This window comes from Electrona antarctica (genome assembly GCF_951216825.1).
Source record: "Electrona antarctica genome assembly, chromosome: 13".
Classification (NCBI taxonomy): Eukaryota; Metazoa; Chordata; class Actinopteri; order Myctophiformes; family Myctophidae; genus Electrona; species Electrona antarctica.
This window is the reverse complement of record NC_136794.1, coordinates 5,362,888-5,387,628: the sequence shown is the minus strand read 5'-3', so window position 1 is coordinate 5,387,628 and position 24,741 is coordinate 5,362,888. Positions and strand designations below refer to the sequence as shown.

The 24,741-nt window shown below is 42.7% G+C and overlaps 2 protein-coding genes across 4 annotated transcripts in view; one reads left to right on the top strand and one right to left on the bottom strand.

Annotated features, from left to right (window-relative positions):
• LOC306935696 (cell surface glycoprotein CD200 receptor 5) overlaps positions 1 to 9,342 on the bottom strand; it is a 14,547-nt gene extending 5,205 nt beyond the window's left edge. The window contains exon 1 of one of the 2 annotated variants that reach the window (XM_079518869.1): positions 9,084 to 9,342. Coding sequence is in view for 1 of the 2 variants with exons in the window: in XM_079518868.1 (XP_079374994.1) it covers positions 3,727 to 3,745 (19 nt within the window). In the remaining variant the exon portion in view is untranslated. Of the gene's footprint in view, positions 1 to 3,726; positions 3,800 to 9,083 lie in introns of those variants that run through there. The other variant, XM_079518868.1, reaches the window with a different exon arrangement.
• cfap91 (cilia and flagella associated protein 91) lies at positions 7,684 to 24,741 on the top strand. Of its 2 annotated transcripts, XM_079518866.1 has the most exons (17): positions 7,684 to 7,868; positions 7,981 to 8,057; positions 10,031 to 10,188; positions 10,761 to 10,835; positions 11,018 to 11,074; positions 11,357 to 11,544; positions 12,076 to 12,253; positions 13,419 to 13,576; positions 14,059 to 14,241; positions 14,879 to 15,012; positions 15,482 to 15,595; positions 20,337 to 20,408; positions 20,659 to 20,805; positions 21,317 to 21,538; positions 22,513 to 22,661; positions 23,740 to 23,831; positions 24,373 to 24,741. In XM_079518866.1, the coding sequence occupies exons 1-17, from the start codon at positions 7,775 to 7,777 to the stop codon at positions 24,552 to 24,554; spliced, it is 2,280 nt and encodes a 759-aa protein (XP_079374992.1). In that variant the 5' UTR covers positions 7,684 to 7,774; the 3' UTR covers positions 24,555 to 24,741. The 2 variants fall into 2 exon arrangements, with proteins under 2 accessions (XP_079374992.1, XP_079374993.1); XM_079518867.1 differs by lacking the exons at positions 7,684 to 7,868; positions 7,981 to 8,057 and adding an exon at positions 8,811 to 8,880.

The following is a 24,741-nucleotide window of genomic DNA, read 5'->3' as shown; positions in this document are numbered from 1 at the left end:
AAACAACATCAATATCAATAATAAACACAAACACGCCACAAGCACCGACACCCCCGCCTAATTTGTTGCCAGGTCTATGAAAACAAGCCCAGAAAAAATGCCATTCAACACGCTACTTACAACTCGCTTACAATTCGCGGACCTGGCAACACTGCATCCTGTTTTCCCATTGGCTACGGTTGCTACAACACGCATTTGCACTGCATCTTGGGAGCAACACAGCTTAATGTAGGGGTCACCGATTGCTGTGCTACATCCCCCTCATGTCCTCACCACCCCGTTCGGCTACACCACACACACTCACCTACACAATTCTCCACATGCAACACAGGGCCCTTATTGGCTAGCCCCCTCACATGGCGATCCCCACGCAACAAAACACAGCCAGCCACACACACACACACCCACCCACACACACACACACAACGCCCACGTTCGGAAATATCGCACTGAGCGCACTGTGCAAACCTGGCGTGGTACAAGCGGGACAAACCGACGCGCAAATATCGACACGAACAACAACAACAACACTACACGCACACGCGCGCGCTGCAACAACACACAGCTACGTCCAGTGTGTGTGTGTGTGTGTGTGTGCGTGCGTGCGTGCGCGGGGGGGAATTTGGATCGCCTCGCGATGCAGCGAAAATGCCACTACACTACACAGGGCTCGACAGTGCGACTAGGTACTCGCATTTGCGCCTTACAACATCACCGTGCGAGTTGTAACATTCACTTTGTACCACCGGTGCGACTACACAATCCGAACTTTAAAGCTACAACTTGCGCAGTTTACATCCACAAGAATGTGTCACTCTCTCGGTTCTGCACCGCTGCTGGAGAAGTATAGCACTGTCGCAGGCAGCGCCACTAATCCCCCCCCCCCCCCCCCCCCCACACACCCCAGAGACGGAGGAGAGAGAAGAGAGCGAGAGAGACAGAGAGCACACACGTGAGTCCTGCAAATTATATTGACCCAATATTAATTTGTACAACCTAGCAAAGCATAAGATATCATGCTTTGGAGAATAGGCTGGTCTCTCTTTTTACAAGACATAAGCCATTGCATACAGCTTCTCAACCCTTTTAAATTTCAAGGACCCCCATAACTCTGAGAGTAAAACCAAATGGACCCATAAGAGTCCCATTTGATTCCATTTGTACAGTATCACAGTTAAACGTTATAACAGAGTCCATTTGGTTCCATTTGTACACTCTCAGAGTTACAGACCTGTAGGGTCCACTTGGTTCCATTTGTACACTCTCAGAGTTACAGACCTATAATGGGTCCATTTGGAACCCCCTCAAGGAACCATGAGGGTCCCTGGATCACACCTTTGACAGCCACTGCTTTAAATCTATACATAACTAATATAGAGCATATTTGATCCATTTATTGTTATGGATAAGAACAACAACACTACACGCGCGCGCGCGCACGCGCTGCAACACAAAACAGCTGCATACAACGCGTGTCACTGTGGACTTCTGTATCTGTGGACTTCTGTATCGCAACGCGGGGCAACGCAACTCTGGGATGAGCGGGCCGAAGGCCCGCGAAATTCTAGTTCTGATACAAAGGATACTGAGCATCTTAATCCCCAAGTCAGCTCAAAACATTAAAAATGGTGATGACAACTTCAAAGGTATTATAGTAATTAACACAAATCTGATTTAATCTGATTATAAATCTTCATTTAAGACTTTGTTTGAATATGGCATATGGTTTGTTAATAAATAGAATGGAAATATAGAACATAATCAGCCCGTAGGAATCTCCAGCCTTTCAGCTTAGTAAAGAACTTAACAGCTTAAAGTGGAAAATACTTAATTAATTTTTTAAGGTGCCAAAACCCCCTGTTCATTATCTGTTTCAATTTGTTTGGTAACAAACTATACAAATCCCTATAAATTCAAGGGAAAACGTGAATATGGGTGAGAGCATTTATAAATGTACCATCAAGAGATAGATATAGCGGATAAACAGAACGTGGGCAAAATATCATCAACAATATTAACAATTTTGTTAGTATGTTAAATCACTAGAACAGCATTCCAAAGTGGTGTGACAACTGAACCAAACCAATTCAACAATCGGTCACAAATATTAAATAATTCTGCCCTGAAGCAATATGATTGCTCACCCTAACTCATTTGCATGCAGTTGTTTCCAAATTACAGGTGTTTTACAGGTATAAATCTACAGGTGTTAAACATTGATAGTACAATCATTATGAAATCTGCAACTGTGATGTCAGAATTTCCTCTCTAAAAATAAGTATGTATAATGGGAGACTGAAACACTGAGTAAGTTTATTTTGTAAGAAACAAGCATGTGGTCGCTAAGTAAAGCCACAGGACCAGCAGCAAATTTTGATTTTAGTTTTAGTCATAGTCTCTTGAATAGTTTAGTTTTAGTCAAATTTTTGTCACCTGGAATGTCTTAGTGTTTGTCATATCATAGGATTTTAGTCGACTAAATCTACAGTTGATTTAGTCGACTGAAATGTATTTTGTCGGGCCTTGATGCCGTCGTAATGACTGTTTTTACACTCACAACGCGCCGCGCTGCGACGCGTTGTGAGCTTGTAGATCTGCTATTTTCAGCATGCAACCAAGTGTAAAATGAATACTGGTCATCATAGCTTAGTTTTCATTTAGTTTCCATCAGAGTAATCTAGTAAGAGAGTAATGTCATTGTAACAATGGAATGCGGAAGTGCTCATTCTATCTCAATGGAATAGTTCCAGCTTTGCAGCGAGATCAAAGCGTGTCACCACTCTCTTACTAGATTACTCTGGTTTCCATTTAGTTTTCATCAGTGGAAAAGGGTAGTCGATGAAAACAACACTGCACAGCACCCTCCACATACAGCGCTGACACAAAATGTTATTTCCACCTTTCAGTACCCCCACAATGGAGAGAAAGGCTGTATCATCATGCCATCCCTAAAAATAGAAGTCACAAGTTCCACTGCTGAGTGTGTTTGTTCATAATGAAAATTAAACCTCACATATGGTATCTGTTGTGGTACATTTTTCTTCCATGGCTGAGGACAGTTAGCTGTTATGATTTCAGTCCTTTCCTCTGACATTCAGACCTTATAATAGGCCTGTATATCTCTGCTTTCTGGAGGAAACCTCATAACTCCAAAATATTCATTTTTCAGGAAATGAAAAATATAAGTTTTAAGGAAATGAATAAAATCAATGAATTGATGACGCAACACTGCGTCATCAAAGTTGGTGTTGTGACTTTAGATATTGTCAATTACTTGCATGAAAAGGAGAGAGGTGGTGGAGGGTCAAGGGTCCAATGGAGTTAAGAGGTTTTGTCCAATGGTTTTTACTACTTTCCATTGGTTCAATATTTTAGAAACAACAAGATCAAGATCTAAAGGGTGTTCAATAGCACTGATTTATGGAATAAAATCAAAAACCTCAAAAATGGAGTTATGAGGTTTCCTCCGGACAGCAACGAATACTAGTTGTGCATCACATTTTCTTTAAATCCAATAATAGGTTCTCATTGAGTTTTTAATGGACAGAATATTATAGACCTGAGATACGTGCAACTTTTTAATGTTAATATATATGCAGTATCCCGGCGGTACATTATGACCAAATCGCACTCGAATGGCTTTTCACAATTCGTACCACATAACTGCATCAGAGCAAAAAAATATATATATGTATATTAATGTATTTATTTAAGAAATGCTCAAACCTGGCTTTAGGCTCTGCATTTCTGATGCCACGAAGAGGGTAATCACTCCTAAAATCCACAAGATTCCCCTCGGCTCCAGTTGTTTCATGATTGCACCAAAATGAGTTGGAACAATCTTGTGTGAATAAGGCACCACAGTGACATTAAGGAAAAACACTATCTTAAAACTAAGGAAAAATGTAAATAACCCTCAAGCCTATAATAACACCCTGAGTGCTAGTCTAGAGATATTCTACCTAAAAGAACCATATGCCTCTTGAGTGCTGTGTCCTTGACTTCAATAGGACTTCCACCACAATGACAATGAAATCATACAATTGTATCTTGCTGGATTCTCCCTCAGGTGCTTCTCTTAACCTATGCACCCGAGCACTCTTTCTAGAAGAAAGTGCGTTCAAAATCCCTCTGCTGATGAGCTGAATATTCTGCCACCCTTCAAGTATGTCTGACTATAATTTACTAATCCCTCCCTATAATATATATGCCTCCTACTCGACCGCTATATCCTCGTCTTTCTTGCGCTCTCCAAACAACTTCCACCCCCCTGTGTATTGCCTTATCTCCCACACAACGGCACACAGGCCAGCTAGGCTGAGGGCGTCTGTTAACGCAGATGCCAGTTTCCCTTATTGTGTGTCACATGAGCATGCTCTCAAATAAGAGCAAAAACTCAAAACAAAAATGTAGCAGCTATAGGTGTCTATTTCACACAGCACTGAAATTCCTATTTGTACAACAACAACAAAAATGCATTTGTTTTACACATCACAATTAAGGTTATTCAGAAAATGTGGGAATTTTGTTTTGCCTTGAACTCCCACAATCTTACTCTACATGGCTCCATAGCTGTTTGAGCAGATTTAGCTGTATAGCCTATAACCTTTATTCTGACTAAACATAATTTGGTGCATATGGTTGTTTGTGGCCCCTTATATCTGCAGATGCAAAGGGTGTAACACAGTCATGCATTGTAATACTGCTTACGCAGAGAGTGATTATGATGTTAAAGTGAGAGGTTACTGTTAACTGACTGAGATTAACACAGGAATTCAACATACCACGTGTGGTTTTCATTTGCAAGCTGTATCTAAGGAAGTAAGGATGTGGTTGTATTAGGGCCTAATGCATGCGATGCATAACTACATCGCTTGCATCTTGCAAAAGAAGGTCTATAAGGTTGTGCTGTTATTTTGCATTATAGTTAGGATTATATAAATGTTATCTAGATCTCTGGATCTCAAACATTTTCATGTCAAGGAACCCCCCCTATAGGCCTATCTCACAGCCCGCTTTCCACGCCCACTTCCGGTAAATAGTGGTGTCTTTAACATGAGCATTTACACGTTTTTTTCTCTGGAGAATCTAAGTACATTTTCTAATGTAAAAATGTGACAGACCAATATTATTATGAAGCAAACAAGATGGTAAATCAGGTCGAACAGATAGAACAAACCTTACCTTGAGAAAACAAAAGTTGTAGACTTCTTAAATTACCTCTGTTAACATGGAGCGTCTATGGAGTGACGTCACGCTATCACCACTAGCCCCGAAAGGGGGCGTATTTAGGGGGGCGGGGAAATTCTGTGAGATAGGCTTATTGATATACTGTATGTATTTGGTTGCAGAACTCCATCTGAAATGATTTTTGCCAGGGATCTGCATAAGAGACGATTTGTGTCGTTATGAAAATGTGAAAGTAGCAGACCTAAATTCAAGCTCACAACCCACTAATAACCAAAGTGGGTTTAAGTACGGTAGTTATAACAGATTATGATGCTATATCAGTTAGCAGGGGACCACCTGGAACCTCCCTCAAGGACCCCTGGGGGTGCACATGGAGACCCCACTTTGAGAACCATCTATTCTAGACAGTTAAATTATAAATAGCCTCTTTTAATTTTGGACCCTATAGCTTTTGTGTATAGCCGTGTTTATGTTGAGATATTATTATTATTATTATTATTATTAAGGAATTGTCACTGTGTGTGCATGTCTATAGTTTCTAGAATGAAAATATTTGGCACAAATAATGTAATAATAACAACGTTTTTATCTTCTTCTTTTTCAGTGGTCTAATATTAGTACCCATGTGTTGACATCAGCTGAGAGTGAGCTGGCATCCTCGGTACAGAGGAACTGGCTTTTCCATGCTGTTGCAAAACCTCTGTTATGAGATTCTAATACGGTATTATATGTGTCGACAAGGATGGACCTGACGTAGATTTTTACACCCAGTTGGATTGATTGATTGAATACTTTGTTTGCAAAAGGTACAGACTAGAGGTACAGTGATAATTTGCTATAAGGATAACACAAAAAGCCCAGGGCTCGTGAGTCTTTTCCATTGTGGTCCGTCCTGTGTATAGTGTATTCAATTCAACAAGACATAAGACATACAATACAAGAGATCATCCATACTAGGATCAGTAAAAGTCATTGGAGGGTCATTTCTTTTGACAAGCTAGAACAGAGGTTCCCAAACCTTTTCATGTCAAGGACCCCCAAATTGACACTAATTAGCCCGCGGACCCCCATTTGAAAAGATATTTATAAGAGAAGAGTTATGCGGCTCTAGCAGTTTGACATGCATTAGTCTACGGACCCCATGTAATGGCATTTCTATTTCTGGGACCCCAATTTATATTGTAAAATGTTAATTTAACTCTGAGAGTGTACAAATGGAACCAAATGGACCCGTTGGTTCCATTTGTACACTCTCAGAGTTACAGACCCATAATGGTCCATTTGGTTCCAAACTATCATTTAGCTGGGGATCCCCTGGAACTACCTCAAGGACCCCTGGGGGTCCCCGGACCCCACTTTGGGAAACACTGAGCTAGAAGACTTGTCTATAGATATATCCCATTTTAATTAGGCTATAGCCTATACTGTCAGCAGCTAATTAGTGTATAAAGATCTGAAAAGCCACCACAGCCTAGTAGATTACAATATCCTTGAGCTACTCTCAGAGTGATACTTAGTCCATTTATTATATATTCTATGTCTTATATGCGGAAGAAAAGGTTAAAAGTTTGGTTTCTAAATATAGCCTTGCTATGATGAAACTATAGTTCACAATAATATTAGTCACTCACACAAGGCCCAGTGGTGTGTGTGTGTGTGTGTGTGTGTGTGTGTGTGTGTGTGTGTGTGTGTGTGTGTGTGTGCGCGCGCGCCCCCACTGTTTCTGTTTCCCCTCGATAATGTTGTGGCCATGAGGTTTCCTGTTGAATTAAGTCAGCCTTTCTATTCTCAATAAAAGACCCAAAGTTTGCACTCGAATTTCTGTGAAAACAAGTCATAGAAGGAATACTAATATATTGAATTAATAAATATAATTCAATTTTATCATGTTTCTATCATCTATATAAATCGCCAACAAAATTGTGAAAGCCATTCTAAACCACTGGTTCCCAAACTTTTTCATGTCAAGTACCCCCAAAATTGACACTAATTAGCCTGTGGACCCCCATTTGAAAATATATGCCAGGGACCCCCATAAGAGAAGATTTTTACGGTTCTAGCAGTGATTCTCAACCAGTTTAATTTCAAGGACCCCCAGTTTTACATGCTTTTAGGCTACGGAACCCCCATTTAATGGCATTTCTATCTCTGGGACCCCAATTTATATTGTAAAATCAATGTTAATTTAACTCTGAGAGTGTACAAATGGTTGGTTCCATTTGTACACTCTCTAGAGTTACAGACCCATAAGGGTCCATTTGGTTCCAAACTATAATTTAGCTGGGTACCCCCTGGAACTCCCTCAAGGACCCCTGGGGGTCCCCGGACCCCACTTTGGGAACCACTGTTATAGTCATATATAGCCAACTTGTTGAACAAAAATTGTGTTTCTGGGAACATTACTGCCCCCTGTCGGCTATCATACTAACTGCAGTTTAATTTAAGTTTACCATCTCCATGGTTACAGCCAGGACAGACTGCCGTTCATAAAGATGGAGTTCAAAAGCTTGTTTACGCGATTCAGCTGTTAATTAAGTCAGATAGTGAACACTAGTAATTGTGTTGTGGAAAATATAGCTACAACATGAGCATATCTGTCACTCGCACACTAAACAGGCCTAAGCATAATGAAAACAAAAAAGACCATAGACCACACCGTGTCCATGACTACTTGTATGGTGAGTACAATACAAATGTAAGCTAATGTCACTTAGCTTATAATTGTAGCTAAAACAAAATATGATGCAGCTGTGTTAACTTGGCAATTTGCTTTGTCATCATGCCTCACAGATCCTGTGTACACGGTGTCAGGAGAAGTGGACCATGCCAAGTCCAGACTCAAGGCCCATGCTTCTATGGGCAGGGTGGTAGGTTAAAGTTTGTTTTTATAGGGCCTACAGATAGCCTATACATTTCTACAGTAGCCTATTCTACCTCTCTCTGTCTGTCTGTGAGAATTTTGGCATTAATTAATTAATTAATACAGTTCATTTTTAATGAATGAATACTAATTTTTGCCTTCAATATCCTAACAATATTAAGTCAGTTATCTTAGAGATTGACAGGTGTAATGTCAGCTACACTTCATCCCATCACATCCCATCACACCTTCGTCTTCAATGTTTGTGTTTACACAAACCCTCAAAGCTGGACATAGGAGTGCTCCTCAACAACTAGCCGCAATTTGCAACTCTAGATTTTTTTATAATGGGATGAATCTAGAGTTGCAATACCCTCCATTGACTACCCAGTAGTCCCCACTCATCATTTTGCGTTTGCGATCTGCTCGTCTTAAACGACGTTAAACTCACCAACATTGCAGCTGTAGTCCAAGCTTGAATTATTCTCTTTCAATCTGCAAAGCTTGTTTTTCATAAAAACCCCCGTAGACATGTTATGAGCTACTTTCTGTCAAGAAATTCTGTGCAAGTGATTATTTTTCTAAGTGCTGGAGTTTGGAAGCGCTCGTCGTAAGTCACTGAACGTCCCTGCATGCATCTGTTTCGCATTTGCACATAATGCAGGAGGCAGCAGCGCGACCCCATAATAAAAACGAGCGCTTCCAAACTCCAACATTTCTTCTTCTTGACAGAAAGTAGCTCATAACATGTCTACGGGGGATTTTTATGAAAAACAAGTTTTGCAGATTGAAAGAGAATAATTCAAGCTTGGACTACAGCTGCAATGTTGGTGAGTTTAACGTCGTTTAAGACAAGCAGATCGCAAACGCAAAATGATGAGTGGGGAGTCAATGGAGGGTATTGCAACTCTAGATTCATCCCATTATAAAAAAATCTAGAGTTGCAAATTGCGGCTACCCATAGCATAGCAGCAGACAACATGGGCACAATCAATGAAAATCCATTCAGCAAAAATTACAATTCAATTATGACCTTTGATGTCTTCAATGATTTTCAATCACATCCATAATCAAGGGTGGACGCTGTTGTGGAGTTGCCCAGTAAAGCTGAAGTCCTCAGGATACAATTTGTTGTACAGTATAGGCTAGCTCCTCTAGGGACTGCTGACTGCCTTTCTTTCCAAAAACTTTGCAATAGACGTTTGACATTGTGAGGCTAATAATTTAGGATACTTTCAGAGAGGCTTCTCATTAATATTTAATCATAAACAAAGACGCAAGTTTCTGGTGTGAAGAAACACAAAACTTCTAGAAACAAGCACATGATGACAGGCATCAGGCAGGCATGACCAATCAATCTATGCAGGTACAGATGGACAACCTAGGCAGTGCCAGTGGCTACGGATCCAAATAGGCAAAGATGAATAATAATTATAATACACCCACTGCCATATTTTGCTAAATTGAATGCAGTGATTGAATTCACATTGTTATACAATGACGCTACTGTCATCATATGATATATAATATATATACAGTATACTCTTCAAGTAGGTACATATGTCTCCTGTCACAGGCCTAATGGTGTATTTTATTTTATGGTATTTTATTTTATGTTGTATATTATGTAATCTGCCTTGTAAGGATCTGGAGTGTATTAGTCAGTTTGGTATTCACTTGATCATTGTTTGCAAACGGTCATGTCGGTTTATTAATTGTCATTGTTTATGTAAACTGTAAAAAGTGTCCTGTAAGTCCATATGGGCTGGGCTTCTTCGGAAGCATGACACTTAAATAAAGAATCAATCAATCAATTAAATCATATATATATATTTTTTATTTTTTGTGGCTGGGCCCAGTTCAGACATAGGACCACCCGTGGATCCGCCCCTGATCTGGGTCCTTCATAACCATACTTTGCATTTGATTTTGATGTGAAATCCACTCACTGACACCTTCTCTCTCTCGCTCTGCCTTCAGAGGAAAGTGCCAGAGTTTAGATCTATGTTCAGTCATCTGCCACACCACCCACGGTATGCCCTTAGACTGGAGACCACAGACCCTGTACCCGCCTTCATAGACAGGCGCTGGCGCGGTCACGTGGAGCAACGCAAGGAGGCACTGCGGCATCTGGCTGGGTAAGAGAGAGAGACACACACACACACACACACACACACACACACACACACACACACACACACACACACACACACACACACACACACACACACACACACACACACACACACACAGAAGAAAAAGCTTCACCATTGTCCTTAGAATTATAATGCCCCCCGGGAAAGCAATCAAAGCTTCCGTGTCATTTATTGTTTTTTGAGTGGTGCAAACCACTCCAACAACCAGCTTTGTCTGTATACGTGTTTGTACCTGTACGTGGGGCCCAAAAGAATGAGCATGGTTACTATGGTCACTGACATTACGTCAGACCACAGCTGATCAGGCTATATAAGACCTTGCACCACTCAGTTCACACGGGTGTGATTTTTATTTTTTCTGTTGGCTTCAAAAGTAACACATGTCTAAGCTCGACATGCTGTGAGCTTGTACGTCTAGCTATTTTTGAACATTTTAGATCAACAATCTTGAAAATTGCGAGAACTGCCTCAGGTCTTAAATGTGGCAAATACCCCAAACAACCACATATTCTTTACTCTGCTTTTTTTGGTGTCTTTGATTGTCCCTTCTCTAGAGTGGGCGTTCAGTCATCGCTCGGAGCAGAAGAGTACCATGTGACTGGAGCTGATGGCTGGAAATTCTATAAACGGTTTGATTGGCCTGCACTGTGAATTTAGCTGAGAGGAGGCATTCCAATGACTTGTATACACGCCTTTGCATTGCAATCTGGAATGACTCAGTTATTGAAGTTACTTGCCCTTTAGCCTTTGTTATTGTTATCTCTATACTACTGTATTCTCAGATTTTGTATGTCATCCCCCTTTGTTTCAGTCCTCTGAGTCCCTTTGCCCAGCAAGTCCCCCCTGATGTGATCTTTGCTTTGGAAAAGTAAGTTCAAAACTGGTAAGGTGGTTGCACACTGGGCGCGTTTTTTCGGAAAACAGACGGAAAAAACGCAGCTAAAAAACCGAAAATGCGTCCAGTGTGCACTGTGCACCATTACTTGGTGATATGTAATTAATCCCCAGAGCGTAAATTCACATTGTCACCAACACAGAACATTACATCTGACTGTTATTTCTATAAAACATTTACAACAGTAGAACTGTCAAAAACTGTAGAAATGAAAATGCCCCCCCCCCCCCCCCCCACCCCTTTTTCTCTTCTCAGAGGAAACTTTTCTGTCCCCACTGGTGGGAAGGTGGATGAGCAAAAGCCCGGCCCATTCCAGCGCACCGTGGGAGTCCAAACAGACTACAGGGACAGTGAAGTACAGACAGACCCCTACAGCCCTGAGTATGTGGTCCGGCCTGGGACCACACCGTCTGAGCTTCTGATGCTGGCAACACTGAGTTGGGGTACAAACAAGAGCAACACTTATTATTGACCATAATCACATTCTGCTCTGATGTCACACTTATTATAGTCTCCCCCTGGAGACTATAATAAAATATTTGACCTTCTGTAGCAAAAGGAAGCGTAGCGTAAACTAGCGTTAGTAGATTAGGCTGCTCGTACCTATGAGCTGCCTCTCTCCTCTACAACAGTGGTTCACAGTGGTCTTTGAGGGAGTTCCAGGGGGTACCAAATGTACCCTTATGGGTACATTTGGTATTTGGAACCAAATGGACCCTTATGGGTCTGTAACTCTGAGAGTGTACAGTACCACCAGTGGATTTTACGGCTAGAGCCGTAAAAATCTTCTCTTATGGGGGGTCCCTGGCATACATTTTTCAAATGGGGGTCAATTAGTGTCAATTTGGGGGTCCTTGACATGAAAAAGTTTGGAACCACTCCACTGCCCTACAACACAACCATTGCCCTGTCATTGTCCCTCTTCCCACTCTGACCCTGTCCTCTCTATTCTCCATGGTGATCACGCCACCCAGGTCGTGGTCTGCCCGCAGGCCTGGCGGAAGTTGAACTGATAGAGCGGGCACGTACCAAGCGTGCCTGGGAGGCGACCCTGCCTCCTCTGAGTGACCTGAGCCAGCTAGACAAGCGGAGACGCATGATGGAGGAGATGGAGGTCGACGAGTGGGCCTTCAGAGAGAGCGAAATACACAAGTGAGTCACATCTGCGCTGCTGTGTTGTGTTGTAAAAAAGTGTGGTTTAGACAGGAAACACTCACGTCAAAGTAGATTCACCATTTCGTTGCTGTCGGGAGGAAACCTCATAACTCCATTTTGAGGTTTTTGATTTTCTTTTTGCATAAATCAATCAACACTTTACATCTGTGTGTTGTTTCTGAAAATATTGAACCAATGGAAAGTAGTAAAAAGTACTTTGGACAAAACCTCCATTGGACCCTCAAAATGTCTGCTAAAGCATAACTCCACCACCTCTCCCCCTCTCATGGAAGTAATTGACAATATATAAAGTTACAACACCAACTTTGATGAGGCTGTATTGCTTTGTTTTAAAAATATAAGCTTTTCTTAATTTCCTGAAAGATGTATATTTTTTATTTCCTGAAAAATGAACATTTTGGAGTTATGAGGTTTCCTCCTGACAGCAGAGATTTATTGCAACAAATGGAATACAGTTAAACTTGCCGTTAAAGGCTCCGCGCTCTGGGAGATGTTCTCTGAATTGATTTTGTCGAAGCAGCATGCTAAGCAAACATCCGAGAGCATTTTGGCCCAATGGCTAATTTGTCCCTGCCCCCCTGGGTATACAAGAACAGCACATATTCAATAACGTTAATGAGATTAACCTGAATCGTGCGAACTTGAAGCGTACAACTTGAATGCATTTTAACGTTAAAGCCATGAATCAGATTAGAGCTATATCAACATTGAATTCTAGTTTACTTTATCAATATTGAATTCTAGTTTACTTGGAGCCATGCACACGCAAATTCCAGTTCAACATTCAATTTACACGTAGAGCAATACGTAAGCAATACATCGACATTAATATTTAGCTTGAATCAGCAGACATATTTCCAAAGTATTTGAGCCTATATGCCAGACTTGAGATCAAAAGGTGGAGGCTGGGGTGGAGGAGGCAAGCTGTAGTGAAGGAAAAAAAACGCCCTGCTAAGAGCGTGAGCTCTGATTGGAGTATGAATGAGAGACAGCTTAGGCATACGACTCACGTGTCCCTGTACACACACACACACACACACACACACACACACACACACACACACACACACACACACACACACACACACACACACACCACTTCCTATACCTATGGCTTTCACCATGGATGGGGGCCATGCAGGCTCAAAGAGGCCCGTCTCACTGTGCTGGGGGACCTCCTGAGACGAAGACAAGAAGCCCAGCACGAGGACATAGCGGAGAGACTAAAGCTGAAACATTCCCAGCTCGAGAGAGACAAGGAGACCAGGCTGCACAAGATCCACAATGACTACATAAGAGGTATAAGTCAAGATATCCACTGCTTCCATCATGTCATGATGATCTGTTCACCCATTTAGGACTGAGAACAGATTCAAAATGTCTTCTAAATCATGAGTATTTCTGAAGAAAAAAAAACCATGTGTTTCTGTGTCAGTGGTTTTCAAACTATTTTCATGTCAAGGACCCCAGAAATTATATGTAATCGGCCGCCGACCCCCATCTGAACATATGTTGTTCCCATGCAGAAGCAAAGATTTGACTAAAAACGTTCGCTCTGAAAGAATTTGCGCCACATTTTCAAGATTAAAAAAAATATAGCAGATCTACAAGCTCGTAGTGCGGCACTCGGTGCCGCGCTATGAGCTTGTAGATCTGCTATTTTTCAATAGCTATAGCATAATGCTTATAAAACACCAAAAGGAGATGAGTGTGAGATGAGTGTCTCTCTCACGTCTTTCCCATCTCGCTCTTTCCCCATGCAACGTCCGTACGTACTGTAGCACTGAGGAAGCTGGAGGATAAGAGGAGGAATGTGGAAGGGAGGCTGGAACGCCGCGACATTGTCAAAGACTACGGTGACTACTCGTCCGTGACGTACGCTCCTTTGACTCGCAACGGTGGTTTCCCAGACCAGAGCACCCAAAACACTGAGGTCAAAAGCCGCTTCCTCGACACTCATCAAGGTTTGACTATGAAATGCTTGTGGGCCGTGTTGATTTTGGCAGCAAATTTTGATTTTAGTTTTAGTCATAGTCTTCTGAATAGTTTATTTAGTTTTAGTCACATTTTATTCACCTGGAATGCCTTAGTGTTAGTCTAGTTTTAGTCGACTAAATGTCATGCGATTTTAGTCGACTAAATCTACAATTGGTTTTTGTTGACAAAAATGTATTTTGGCGGCCCTTGATGCCGTCGTAATGGGTCATTTTACACTTGTTGAAAATAGCCGATCTACAAGCTCACAACGCGTCGCAGCTTGTAGATCTGCTATTTTCAGCATGCAACCAAGTGTAAAATGACTTATACTGGATCTCTTGTCCACTAGTCCCTTCCTAACATTGTAGTCTAGCTTCTATCTGTTGACGAAATTGTCAATATATTTAGCTAATAGTTTTAGTCATCATAGCTTAGTTTGCATTTAGTTTCCATTTAGTTTTCGTCAGTGAAAAAAGGTAGTCGACGAACATTTTTCGTCTTAGTCGACAAAAACACTGCTTGTGGGCAAATATTGTACAATCGAGTGTCTTTTAACTGATTTGTATCAGAAGCGTTGCTTTATTGGTATAGCCTTACTGTGCTGAGGTCAATTAAACCCTGTAGGATTGCTGGAGTTGGAGGCAGGACTCCCCACCTCTGTTCTGGAGCCATGCGTGAAGGCACCCACACCCAGAGTCAGCCAGGGCTTCACCAAGCGCTCTGACCGCAGGGACATGGATCTAATGAAGACCTACCAGGTATTTACAAGAGAGACTCACATTGAAGCTGTATTTCTTTATATATTTATTGTGAATAAAACGTTATTTGATTTATAGAGTAGGCTATACAATACAACTAGTATCAGCTGTGGTTGGATGTGGTCTCACGAGACAGAAATGTTGTGGTTGTTAGGAGGACATCTACTGGTTAACAAGAGGTATTGCATAAAACTATGAATCCAAATGCCCAAACTGGATCTCCAGTTAGACCAGCTCAATAGTAGACATCTCAGCATCTTTTGTGTAGTAGGGTTTGTAAATCTGTGTAGGACATGAATGCTGCTTATAAGTAACTTATTAAGGCACACAACCATGATTTTCAACATTATCATAGCCACAACCCTCAGTGACACATTGTTAGCTGTGTTTATGAGAATATTGTGATATTGTCTTCAGAAAATACCGAATGATGTAATGGCAGTGTTATGATCCTCCTGTCCATCCACAGGCTCTGAAGGAAGACAAGGAGAGGGTGGTGCAAAAGAAGCCTCTCCGCTTCCTCGTCAAGAAAGACAAGCCAGTTCCCCGTCCGCTCACGCCGAGGGTGGACGAGCCCCCGGAGGTCAGTCCCCCTGTCTGATATAATATTTCACATGGTGGCTTGCTGTTACTGACTGCTGATGTCCTGTAGCAGCCAGTGGCCACAGATCTGTTTCTGTTCATGCATGTACAGTCAGGTGCCATTGGTCTTGTCCCTTTTCATTTAGCTATTCTTTTCCTTTTGCACATATTGGAAAATTAGTTCCAAAATCAACCAGCAGGTGGAGCAGTTGAGTATGTTTTTTATAGTAGGCCTAGTGCATGAACCCTGCATGGCTAATAATACTTTCTCTCTATAACTAAAATAAAAAAATAAAAACACCTTTAGATATTCTATTCTACATTTGGAGGGGGAAAATCATGTACAAAGATCTGATTTAAGCATTTTGTTGCAGTCACTTTGAGAAAAGAAAATCGTGAAGTGAGGGGCATGTGCATGTGCTAATAAAAAATATTTATGCTCAAATTATCCTGTATAGTATAGGAAGTATTAAGGGACAGGTCGAAATTTAAATAGGGATAACCCTGGAGGAAATGTATGTGCCCTGATATAAAATACCATCACCCTCCCTGTGAATGAAAATAAAAACCCAGTCCCCTCCCCAGGTGGTTAAACAAAAAGGAATCACCCTCCCCTGTTAATTAACATCACATTTACCTCAGTATTATTTATTCCTAACTTTAATCTGGTAGCGTTTTTAATGCAAAGTGGGGGTTGTAGTGTAGCATTTTGTTGCAGTCACTTTGAGAAAACAAAATCACCCGTGTGAAGTGAGGGGTCAGAGAGAGAGAGAAAGTGTGTGTGTGTGTGTGTGTGTGTGTGTGTGTGTGTGTGTGTGTGTGTGTGTGTGTGTGTGTGTGTGTGTGTGTGTGTGTGTGTGTGTGTGTGTGTGTGTGTGTGTGTGTGTGTGTGTGTGTGTGTGTGTGTGTGTGTGTGTGTGTGTGTGTGTGGGGGGGGGGGGGTCCTCTTGAAATGGTAATAGTTAATGCAGGGTTTTAAACTGTATATATACCAACAGTTTACACGAAGTGTGAGTGAACAGGGTTTTAAACTGGAATATTCCAACAGTTTACACTAATTGTGAATGAACAGGCGTTTTAAAGAGAGTCAAAGGGTGCAGATGAAGAACAGCTGCACTAATTGGCATCGTTAAGGCATGCGTGGCAACAGTTTGTGTTGCGTGTGATTTCACACCAGAAGATATATAAGAAGATGCACCGTGTTGAAAATGACTGTAGACGTCGAGAGAGAGAAGAGAGATCGGGAGAGTGAGACAGACAGACAGACAGACAGACAGGGCGATGTTGTCTTGGACCGTTTCCAAAGCAGGAGGACCAAAGCAAGTGAATCATTGTGCTGTAGCAGTGAGGAACAAACTGTATTCCTTTGAAGGCTACTGTGATGGAGTGGCCTTCAACAACATGGAACAGATGGACGTCCATGTCTTCAACACAGTGTCTTTATGCTGGAAGAAGTTACCTCAAGTGGAAACTGGAAGAGGAGATCGCCACCTTGAGGTTCCATCCATGCGCTACGGCCACACAGCTGTGTTGGTTGAAGATACAGTCTACATCTGGGGAGGTTATCCTTACTGCAATGTGCTTTATGAATTTGATGTCGACGCCCACAGATGGTTCAAACCCAGGGTTTCTGGAACTGTTCCAGAGGAGAGGGAGTACCACTCAGCCTGTGTGTTGGAGAAGGTCATGTTTATCCATGGAGGATACACCACCAAGCTGAATGGACACACTAATGACATGTACAAGTTGGACACCAGCACAATGGTCTGGACTTTAATTAACACCAGAGGAACTCCACCTCCTGCTTCATGGTGTCACTCTGCCACCATCATCGGGACAACAATGTTTGTATTTGGGGGCATTGGGGGGGAGGGCGTCTACAACAGCATCAGAGTGTTTGACACAGAGACCAACGATTGGCTGAACATAACTTTTTCACAACTTCTACCAGAACCACGCGCTTATCATTCAGCCTTTACCTACAATGGAGAGCTGTACATATTTGGTGGCTGGGACGGTAACCATTCCTCCAGTGATGTGTGGAAATTCAGCCCAGAGACTTTCTCCTGGAAGAAGGTTGAGCCCAAGGGGAAAGGTCCAGGTCCAATGCCTTATATGTGCTGTTGCGTTGTGGGAGATCATATCATCCTCTTTGGAGGAAGGAAAGGAGATCACACAATCTCTGATGAGCTGTTCATCTTAGACTTGAGTCCTAGTCTTAAGACTTTATGTAAGCTAGAAGTTATTCAGTACGCTCTGGACCAATCAGAACTCCCACACGACATCAGGTGGGAACTGGCAGCCATGACCAAAACATCGTCCAAAAACAACAACTAAAAGAAAACAAGACATTCTTAGAGCTCTAACCTGACAACGAAGGCCCGTCCCTAACCGGTCCAGCCCTGGACCAGTGGGCCACAGCTCTGCTCATGAGGAGATGTTCGACCAACCACAGCTCTGCTCATGAGGAGATGTTCGACCAACCACAGCTCTGCTCATGAGATGTTCGACCAACCACAGCTCTGCTCATGAGGAGATGTTCGACCAACCACAGCTCTGCTCATGAGGGTCTGGACCAACCACAGCTCTGCTCCAGCTCTGCTCATGAGGGGCGTGGCAACGCAAGTGTTAAAACAATGATCAAAAAAGCTAAACAGAATCCAGGTCTGGTGAGTTGCGGGCGTGTGCAACGAAACGAGCACTGAAAATGATCTAGTCACGTTAACGGCTGCACGTCTGAAAAGACCTTTATTCGCTGAGAGGAGTGTTGGAGTTTATCAACTGATGTGATTGTTGTTTTGTTGTCGTTAATCATGGACCCACTGTTCTTTCATTACAGTATTCTGTACTTTACTCAGTTTATTTTTGAGTGGTGTAAACCACTCCTACAACTGGCTTTGTTAGTTTACGTGTCTGTCCGTACCAAAAAAATGAGCATGGTTGCTATGGTCACCCAGTTCACACGGGTGTGATTTCATTACGTCAGACATTACGTCAGACCACAGCTGATCAGTCTATATAAGACCTTACACCACTCAGTTCACACGGGTGTGATTTTTATCGTTCATCCATGGTGAAGGAATGTGACTAAAACAAAACAAAGAGAACCTATAATCCTCCATGTATTCCAGGTCTCACCTGGTGAATAATTGATATAAGAAATAAAAGTCATTTTCAGGGTGAAGTGCATGGTTTAAATCAGATGTTAACACAGATTACAGTGTTTAAATCAGATGTTAACACAGATTACAGTGTTTAAATCAGATGTTAACACAGATTACAGTGTTTAAATCAGATGTTAACACAGATTACAGTGTTTAAATTAGATGTTAACACAGATTACAGTGTTTAAATCAGATGTTAACACAGATTACAGTGTTTAAATCAGATGTTAACACAGATTACAGTGTTTAAATCAGATGTTAACACAGATTACAGTGTTTAAATCAGATGTTAACACAGATACAGTGTTTAAATCAGATGTTAACACAGATTACAGTGTTTAAATCAGATGTTAACACAGATTACAGTGTTTAAATCAGATGTTAACACAGATTACAGTGTTTAAATCAGATGTTAACACAGATTACAGTGTTTAAATCAGATGTTAACACAGATTACAGTGTTACTACAACAACTAGCAGTAAAGTCAACCCTTTAACGCATTAAGACCTGCAACGCATCTGTGACACTTTTAGCTGCACCACTTGAACCATTATTTAAAACTTCAGCTATTAAAAAATACCAGATCTACAAGCGGTGCCGCGCTACGAGCTTGTAGATCTGCTATTTCTTTTTTATTTATTAAGTTTAAAGGGGCATTCCACTCATTTTCAACATTTTACTATGTCAATAATATACCTTAGAGCTGTTGTGTGGAAATAATAAAAAAGTTCCCCCATTCTGTGTTTCCTAGAACTAGAGGTCTGAAAAAAATCATTAACATGGTGAAACACATCTTGATGATGTCATCAAGATGTGTTTCACCATGTTAATGATTTTTTTTCATAATTACAAAAAATGAAAATGGGTGGTTTTCCCCTTTAAGCAGATACAGGCTATGAGAAAAATACATTCAAAGAGACAATCTTCGTTCCTACTCTCACCTATGGTCATGAAGTGTGGGTCATGACTGAAAGAATAAGGTCGCGAATACAAGCGGCCGAAATGAGTTTTCTTCAACGGGTGGCTGGCATCTCCCTTAGAGATAGGGTGAGAAGTTCAGTCACACGAGAGAGACTCGGAGGAGAACCGCTGCTCCTTCGCCTGGAAAGGAGTCAGCTGAGGTGGTTCGGGCATCTGGTTAGGATGCCTCTCGGGCGCCTCCCTAGGGAGGTCCTCGACACACGTCCCACTGGGAGGAGACCCCGGGGCAGACCAAGGCGCAGTTGGAGGAAACACATCGACTCACTGGCCTTGGAACGTCTCGGAATCCCCCAGGAGGAAGTCACTAATGTTGCTCTGGAGAGGGAAGTCTGGAGCACTCTGGTGGAGCTGTTGCCCCCGCGACCCGACTACGGATAAGCGGTTGAAGATGGATGGATGGATGGATGGACAGACATTCAAAGAGCCTATCAATGATCTGCAGTATGTGTAAACTGAATGTTGGATGAATGACAGTCCTTGAGCTTTGTGGGATTACAGTCACATACTGAGGAGGTGTTTGTTCAGCCTCTTCTTGAAGGCGTGAACACTGCTACAGTACAGTATTAGAACAGTCATGTTGATTTCTCCTTCACCAGGGGGACGAGGAGAGAGAACTGGCTGTCATTCACTTGCAGAAACTACTGAGAGGAAGGAGCATTCAGAAGCAGGTGCGTGTGTGTGTGTGCGTGTGCGTGTGCACACGTACCATTATTTTCATCAGCTATTTAATTGATGAAATGTGTTTCCGGTGGCATTTCTTCCCAACCCGCAAATATGATGTTGAGAGCAAAATGGCCGCTGTGTGAATATAGTCAATAAGGTAAACTAAGTAGGCCAGGCATAAGTGGTGGATTTTACTTTGTGTGTGCGTGTGTGTGTGTGTGTGTGTGTGTGCGTGCGTGCATGCATGCGTGCCAGATGTTTGAGGGCAAGGAGAAGCACCTGGAGCTGATCCGAGAGGTGAGGAGCACCCACGCCCTGCAGAGGGAGGAGCAGGAGCTCCTCAGGGCCGACGCAGAGCTCTCACAGGCCCAGCACAACCAGAGGGACCAGCGCACACACAAGGTACTCACACAGTAGGCCCAGCTCAACCAGAGGGACCAGCACACACACAAGGTATACAGTAGGCCCAGCACAACCAGAGGGACCAGCACACACACAAGGTACTCACACAGTAGGCCCAGCACAACCAGAGGGACCAGCACACACACAAGGTACTCACACAGTAGGCCCAGCACACACACAAGGTACTTACACAGTAGGCCCAGCACAACCAGAGGGACCAGCGCGGTAGAGGTATTTTGGTGGCCCTTGATGCCGTCGCAATGACCGCTTTTATCACTTTCACTGAAAATAGCAGATCTACAAGCTCACTGAGCACAGTGTGCTCAGTGCACTATTTCCGAACGCGCCCATTGAGACACAATGATAATAAACATGTTTATGGAGACACAATGATAATGAACATGTTTATGGAGACACAATGATAATGAACATGTTTATGGAGACACAATGACACTGACCATGACACTAAGCGGTGAGCCTCATCTCGTCGTTCCTGCACTGCCCCCTGCAGCTTGCCGCGGAGGAGGCGTGCCAGGCCGGTGTGGTGGGGGCGGAGCTGGCGGACATGTTGGACACGCTGTCCAAGGAGCTGGTCCGCCTGCAGGACGAGCGCAGGCTCCACGCCATGACGCTGCTGGCGGAGAGGGAGCGCCGCGCGCGCGAGGCCGAGGAGAGCGGGAGGAGGCAGGTGGAGGAGCGGCGGCGCAGAGAGGAAGACGAGATCTTCAGACAGGTGTGTGTGTCTTTGTATGTGTGTGTGTGTGTGTGTGTCTCTGTATGTGTGTGTGCGTGCGTGCGCAATCATGAACATGCACAATTGCTACTTTATACAGTGACTCAGGAGGTAAAGGGCAGTATTATGCGTGTCTTTAAGTACCAGGTCTTATTACTTAACTTAAGACCTGGAGGCGTGATCAATGCCATTTGACCACGCCTCCAGGTCTTAAGTTAAGTAATAAGACCTGGTACTTAAGACACGCATAATACTGCCCATAGAGTGGCTGTTTGGTTCCCGGTTCAATCCCCAACTCTTCCTGACTTGGTGTCAAAGTGTCCTTGAGCAAGACTAGGGTCTACAGTATATCTTGCGCCAGCCCTTATCCCTAAACTTATTTTTTACTATTTTGAAAAACCTTTTAAAATACCCGAATTGTCCCGAATATAAAACGACTCTGATTATAAGACGACCGCCATTTTTCAAGACTCATTTGTGGAAAAATAATATTGAATGTCAAATAGTCTATAGTCCCCGATTATAATACGACCCTGTTTTTTTAGGATATTTCCATTAGTCTTATATTCAGGGTAGTTCAAATAGTCGATAAAATAGTAGATACAAAATAGTAAAAAAAAAAAAAAAAAAAAGCTAATACGTTTAGGGATAAGGCAAGGGGGGTAAGGGAGGCACAAGATAGGGCGCAAGACATTGGTAAATGGTGCATTTATATAGCGCCTTTATCCAAGGCGCTTTACATAGATTGTGCATCAATTCACCCATTCACACACACATTCATACACCGATGGCGGCGGAAACCATGCAAGGCACCAACCAGCACATCAGGAGCAATTAGGGGTTCTGTGTCTTGCTCAAGGACACTAACTCTGGGGGAGCCCACAGGGTTCGAACTGGCAACCTTGCGGTTACCATCCTAGCCACTCGGTTTGTGAATGGAAGCAGTTGCTTTTTTTTTAACAAACGCCTTGCAGGTGGTGAAGGTGCACCAGGATACCGTGGACATGTATCTGGAGGACGTCGTCTTGGACGCCATGGAGCGAACGGCCGACGAGCAGGCCAGAGAGGAGGTCCGCAGGATGGCCAGAGAGGTCAACGACGTCGCATATGCCATGGAGGAAAGGTATAGAGACAACACGCTGGTGCTTTTACCGGCGTACACCCTGTCCCTAGGTCTCATCCAGCATTTATGTTTGATCTATTACAATGCATGGGCAACTGGCGGCCCCCGGGGGCCACATGCATGCGACCTGTTACCTCAGGTTACAATTCCAAATATGACCCTCTTTAATTGCTTATACTATAAAATGAGTAGTATTAAAATGTTATTGGTTTTTTTTTTCAGTCCAATGTATTTGTATTTAGTTCATAAAGTTAACATAACTATAATTTGAAAAGGCATTTGAAATTTAAAAATGTTACTTTTCAGCATTACAATTTAAAAAAAATAAAAAATATTCAGGATTTCAATTCAAATATAGCAACAAAAATAGCCGATCTACAAGCTCAAAACGTGTCGCGCTGCGACACGTTTTGAGCTTGTAGATCGGCTATTTTTGCTCCGACCTGTATGCAAAGTGGCCCCTCTGGAGTGAGTGTGGGAATATAGTGGCCCTCTCCATCGTCAAAGTTGCCTGTGCACCCCTGATCGAGTGCATGTGTTTGGTCCGACGAGTCATTGGTCCGAAACACGACAACCCACCTCAAACCCTAACCTAACCATAACCGCAAGCACGGGAGCAGGCGCTAGTCCGAGGTGCGGACGCATGTCGAACCAATGCTCCGTCGGACCATAGTATGCCTCCCCCCTGATCTATTACATGTGTCTCTCTGTGGATCTGTCTCCCTCATGTGTCTATCTGCATATCATTATTATTTTTGCCAGGTTCTTGTTAACACTTACATAATAATAATACTGCTTTGCATTCAAAAGTGATAATAGAAAAAAAAGGAAAACACAACTGGATAATAAAGGTGGGCACAGAATCTACTGTTGGAAAAGCAGGTGGATTTCTCATGAGACACAAACTCCTGCACTACGTTTTGTATCCAATTATATACTGTATATGCGGATGGTTATTTATGCTCACAATTGTGTCGTGTGTGTGTGTGTGTGTGTGTGTGTGTGTGTGTGTGTGTGTGTGTGTGTGTGTGCGTGTGTGTACACGTGTTTGTGTGTTGTGTGTCTTACTCTTTACTAGCTCTAACAGCCTTCAGTCGGAAGAGATTGTGTCTGAGCTGGTGTATAGCTTCCTGATTCCAGAAATCCAGAAGATCACTGTCAGGCAAAGAGGTCTGCATGGGGAACATTTCTGCTTTCAAACTATTATCAAAACAACACACAGAGCACAACAAATGAGTAATAAATACCATTAAAACCTTTTCCCCGCCGTTCACGTAGATCACGCAAATAAGCTTTAGTCTGGCCGCCTGCCGATCCCGTATATTTAATTGTTTTGATCCGATCGAATCGACAGCCAAGTCCCGTTAGCATGCTAGTGTCGAGTGTGACACTGGGCCACGCCATCCTAAATTGCGTGCGCATCTTTTCGTTTCTGGTCAAAACAAGGTTTTTCAACGTTATGTCATTGTAACATCTGGTCACGGATATTTGGCTCTTCAAAATAATAAGGGTTGAAAGGGGAAAACATTGGCAATGCGCAATGAATTAATCCCGGCGGGGATTGTGAAATAAATTACATAAAAAAACAAACGAAAAAAACCCCAAAAAGTAAAAAATACAATTAAAAAAATGAATGCATTTATTGATGTCATTACTTGTGCAGCTGTGAGTTCTGCTTCTGACTTTATTCTTTGTTGCTCTCCTCCTGTAGTCCACCAGAGCCAGCATCGACACTTACAGGCAGCCCGACACATCCTGCAGGGGGCAGAAGAGAGTTCTGGGGATCTGCTGGGACAACAACTTGGCTGTCCTTCTGATAGGGCCTCCAGACAAGTCCTGGAGGAGATGATCGGCAATGTGCAGAGAACGAGAAGTGCAGAGAACGAGAAGTGACAGAGAAGAAGAGCATGAAGAATCATAGGTGAAGGCTAAAAAGAATGTAAGAGCTTGTGGATCTGCTATTCTTTTTCCCCCCCGCCCAGAATATGGGTGCTGGGGATCAAGTCGTAAACTGGGGCCATGTATGGCTATCTATTTGAAAATGTTTCCATTCCAAATTAAATGAAAAGTGTCATTGTCG